General features: G+C 40.9%; 1 protein-coding gene across 1 annotated transcript; it reads right to left on the reverse strand.

Moving 5' to 3' along the window:
* Positions 1-1,776: 1,776 nt before the first annotated feature.
* On the reverse strand, positions 1,777-3,648 carry LOC141627732 (uncharacterized). The gene is made up of 6 exons (XM_074440956.1): positions 3,503-3,648; positions 3,385-3,399; positions 3,135-3,258; positions 2,899-3,045; positions 2,317-2,418; positions 1,777-2,214 (listed from the first exon to the last, which is right to left on the reverse strand). The coding sequence occupies exons 1-6, from the start codon at positions 3,646-3,648 to the stop codon at positions 1,777-1,779; spliced, it is 972 nt and encodes a 323-aa protein (XP_074297057.1).
* Between the last annotated feature and the right edge of the window lie 595 nt (positions 3,649-4,243).

The raw sequence follows: 4,243 nt of genomic DNA on the forward strand, positions 1-4,243 counted from the left end.
TCAACCGGTGGTAAGCGTCCTCAAGTCGGGTAATCCTTTCTGAAAGGCTGGCTATGGCTTCCTCAACCTGTTGGAACATGGTGAGTATGGTTGCGGCGCTGAATACGAATATCCCGTCTGGGGTATCTTTCTCCAAGGAATTCACCTCGTCATCAATTGGCAGGATGAGATGGGAGCAATCTAAGGTTCGCTCATCATCAGAGATAGCATGGATGCCCAAGGGGTTTGTTTTGTTATTTTGTTTTGTCGGCGGAGGTAAAGGTAGCTCTCATTTCTCGATCATGTCTTGGATGATGTGTTTGAGCTTAAAGCAGGTTTCCGTGTCATGACCTTTTCCCTGTTGATACTAGCAATAGGCATTGGGATTCCATAAATGGGTCTTCCTAACCTCGGATGGGTCTGGAGTGGGCCCAATTGGTTGTAGTTTCCCTTGGTCCATGAGTCTTTTTAGGGCACTGGCATAGGTGGATCCCAAGTTGTGAATATCCTTTGAGGACGCTCGGTTTTCTTTGTGGTCTGACAATAGGGGCGAGATCCGGTTGATGTGGATCCTTGATAGCCTCTACCAGTGGTTTTGGCTAGGACACCCTTGCGGAGGTCGTCTTCAATGCGGGTCCCAAGGATTTGTAGGTCCTGGAACGTTTTGATGTTTTGGTATCTCAACAAGTTGGCATAAATCGGGCGGAGGTTGTTGACAAATTTCTCCATCAGAGTCGATTCACTCGGCTTACTGACCAATTGAGTGCTTACCCTCCTCCAACGGGTTAGGAATTCTGTGAACTCTTCCTTATCATTCTGAGTCAGGACCTCAAGAGTGCGGGTGTTAGCTTGGATTTCGACATTGTCGGCATACTGCTTAGCAAATTCAACTGTGAGTTCGTCCCAGGTAGTAAGGTTCTTCGGGTCAAGGGAATAGTACCACTGGCGAGGGATTAGTTCCAGGGATGATGGAAAGATCTGGGTGAGGAGTTTTTGTTTGATCCCCTTTATGGCCATGTAATCTTTAAAGGCTCGAATATGATTGAGCGGGTCCTCCACTCCCTTAAATTTGGGTACATCAATTAAGGTAAAGTTCACTACAAAAAAACAGGTCATTTGGGACGGACAAACTCGTCGCAAAAATCGCCAAATCCGCCGCTAATACCTCACTTGCGACGGAAAAAATCCGTCATTTAATTTTGTCGCAAAAATACAAGGACGTCGCAAAATCCGTTGCAAATAATGTAGCGACGGAATCTAGCGACGTTTTTCCCGTCCCAAATTAATGGCAGGTCAACGTTCCAGAATTGACTTTTTTCTGTTTTGGGACGGAAATTCCGTAGCAAAAGCCCAAAATCCGTAGCAAATAAATTGTTATCCGTCGCAAAAAATAAAAATACGTCGCAGGAAAATTAATGAATCCGTCGCAATGTGCAAATTGATCTGTTGCTAACTAGCCAAATTCCAACACCTACTGCCTCATTTTTTCCTCCCCTTAAACCATCCAAATTTATCTATACACCTGCAAAGACTACCAACACCCACAATTTATATAATACACATCTGCAAAGCAGTTATCCATTCGCACGAAGGAAGTAATGTCAACTTTCCACTGAATGGAAATTTAATTGTCATATATATTAAAGCAATCCGAAAGTCATTGACTTAGTACTACTTACATACTTAATGCTAACGTCAAACTACATACTAATGACGTGCAACTAGTGCCAAGGGGACCAAAATATAACTAGTGCCAAGGGGACCAAAATATCTAATGTTATACCAATTACCAAGCTACTAATTAACAACATTGGTTGACGACCAAGGAGTGAAAGGAGTAGGAGTAGTGTTGTCGCCGTGACCATTACCATCTAAGTCATCCTCCCTTCTTTGACTTGAGTTGTCGGGGTTGCAATTTTGGGTAACGTTACGCCCAAAATGCTGAGTCAGAAACTCCTCAATAGTGGCCAATCTCTCAGTAGTATCATCAAGTTTGGCCGAGAGTCGCTTGTTCTCACTTGCCATTCTGCTATAAAGACCGGGGGAGTAATGATTACCACCGCGAGTAGTGGTAGAAGGCGTAGGCCGCTCAAAGTAGTCTTCTGTTGCTGAACCTAGGCCATAAAATCCTCCCTTCTTGTTGTACCCTTTATGGACTTCATAGTAAATCGCATTCTCATCGATGTCTGTCACCCCTTGACTTTCCAGCTCGGCCTTCTTATTGGTAATATCAGTCTACATCAAATATATTGTAAAACATTAGATTCTTGACGATATTTAATTTATAATTTATAAGTTAAAAAAACATAAGAAAAAAAAAAGGAAACGGCGACTTACGAATAATGTCCCTGCCTTTGGTGTTAGCCAAACACCTTGCTTGTTCTGCTTTGTTCTTTTCAGCATCTCTAACGCGGTGGGTAAGTTCATATCTGGTCCCGCCTAAACACATATAAAAAATTATTAAAATCAAATTACGAAAAACTAGTTAACAAAAATATTGAATGTCTCTTATACCCTTGTTTAATGTTTAATCCACCTTCTTCCTCAAGCACCATAACTGATTTTTTCTTTTCACAACAGGACAAACCACACAATCTCCATCCAAAAACTCTATTTTTCTTTTCAGCACAGGACAAACCACACAATACCAACATTAATATGCTTGCCCTTTGCACTAGCAACACCACTACTTTAAATAGCACAGGGGTACCTTGTAGATTTTTAAAAAAATGAAGGGTACCATGTAAAAACTGAAATTTAAATTGAAGTTGCCATTTTCTCCATTAACTGGACGGCATTCATTCGACCCATAGCATGAGTAGGAGGTGCCTTTCCCTTCTCATCACCACCAGACTTCCTATTTGCTGAACATTTCCTTGATTTCTCTTGAAATTATTGTGACAAAGTCTTATCCAACACCTCTTTGTGGAGTTCAGCTGTCATCCATCCCGGCACATTCTCTGATCGACGAGCTCTGTACACCATTTGTCTAAGCCTCCCCTTCATTGCGGCTTCCCAAGCCGCTCTCACTTGACGCGCATCGGGCGGCTGAAAGGTCACCTTCAACTAACCAAAATAAAAGTAAAGTTACAACATATACATGCTAAGAAAAATAAATAACTAAACTAAAATGAGATAAATATAAAAATAATTACCAAAAAATACTCCCACCAATGTTTCTTTATGGTCTTTGATGCCTCTGACCAATTCGGAGCGTGTTCCTTATAATTGCTTTGAATAGTGTCCGAGATTATATTCACCACTGCTTTGTCACTGAACCTGAAACAAAGAGAGGACTTACATCGGAAACGGAATTTGCACTATGTGACTAGATGTGGCTAGTTACAGCCTTATACACGAGAATCTGAAATTGCCAGGGAATACCAAAAAAACAAGTACACTTACACAGGAGCAGCATACCTAGAGTACATATTACCCATATAGAAAGCAAGTGCATGTACGCTACTGTTATATAAGACGGTCTAATATACTAAGAACAAATGAAAGTCATCTATATGCTTACCAAACACCATGTTCCAATTCTGGATCGAGACGAACAAGAGTGGAGGGATTGTTGTTTGGAGCGGGAGTCACTATCTCGTTCTCATTGTCCACCTGCTCTTGAGTATTACTTGAATTACCTCTACGCATTCGAGGGCCATGCACCATAGCTGATTAAATACACACTAAAAAAGACATGTAAGAGGCCATAAAACGAAATCATCAAATGCATAACAAAAGAAAGGCCAACCGGCAGTCTCTCGCTACTACGCAATTTCAACCCAGAAAATACAAACAAAACCCAGAAATGATATTAGAAACACCAAAGATTAAAATGACATTGTATATTATACATGGTTAACTACTAATACGGGAAGCAAATAACATATTTTGAAATAACAAAGACACATAATTAATAATCATTATTATCAGGAAAAAGGTCATCTAAGAAGTCTTCTTCTTCATTATCATAATCATCATCATCATCATTTTCCTCATTATCATGAGTATTCTTATCATCTACCGCTTCATTCTCCTCCCCATCGTCATTTTCAGCCTCCTCCCCATCATCATTTTCAGCCTCCTCCTCATCATCATTTTCAGACTCCTCCACCTCTTCAACCACTTCTTCCCCCGATTCATTTTCTTCAATAACCAACTCCTCCACCTCTTCAAGCTCTTCTTCCCCCATTTCATTTTCTTCAATAACTGACAAGATCGTCTCAGAAGTGGCTATATCCTGAAAAATACCTTCATCAACGGG

The sequence above is a fragment of the Silene latifolia genome, chromosome Y, assembly GCF_048544455.1.
Source record: "Silene latifolia isolate original U9 population chromosome Y, ASM4854445v1, whole genome shotgun sequence".
In the NCBI taxonomy this organism is placed as follows: domain Eukaryota; kingdom Viridiplantae; phylum Streptophyta; class Magnoliopsida; order Caryophyllales; family Caryophyllaceae; genus Silene; species Silene latifolia.

Excerpts from the sequence above, each read along its gene's own strand:
- LOC141627732 (XM_074440956.1), bottom strand. The coding sequence starts at position 3,648 with ATGGTGCATGGCCCTCGAATGCGTAGAGGTAATTCAAGTAATACTCAA. Across the intron at positions 3,046-3,134 it reads ATTGGTGGGAGTATTTTTTG|TTGAAGGTGACCTTTCAGCC; the intron begins GTAATTATTTTT and ends TATTTTGGTTAG. Across the intron at positions 2,419-2,898 it reads CAGCTGAACTCCACAAAGAG|GCGGGACCAGATATGAACTT; the intron begins GTGTTGGATAAG and ends ATATGTGTTTAG.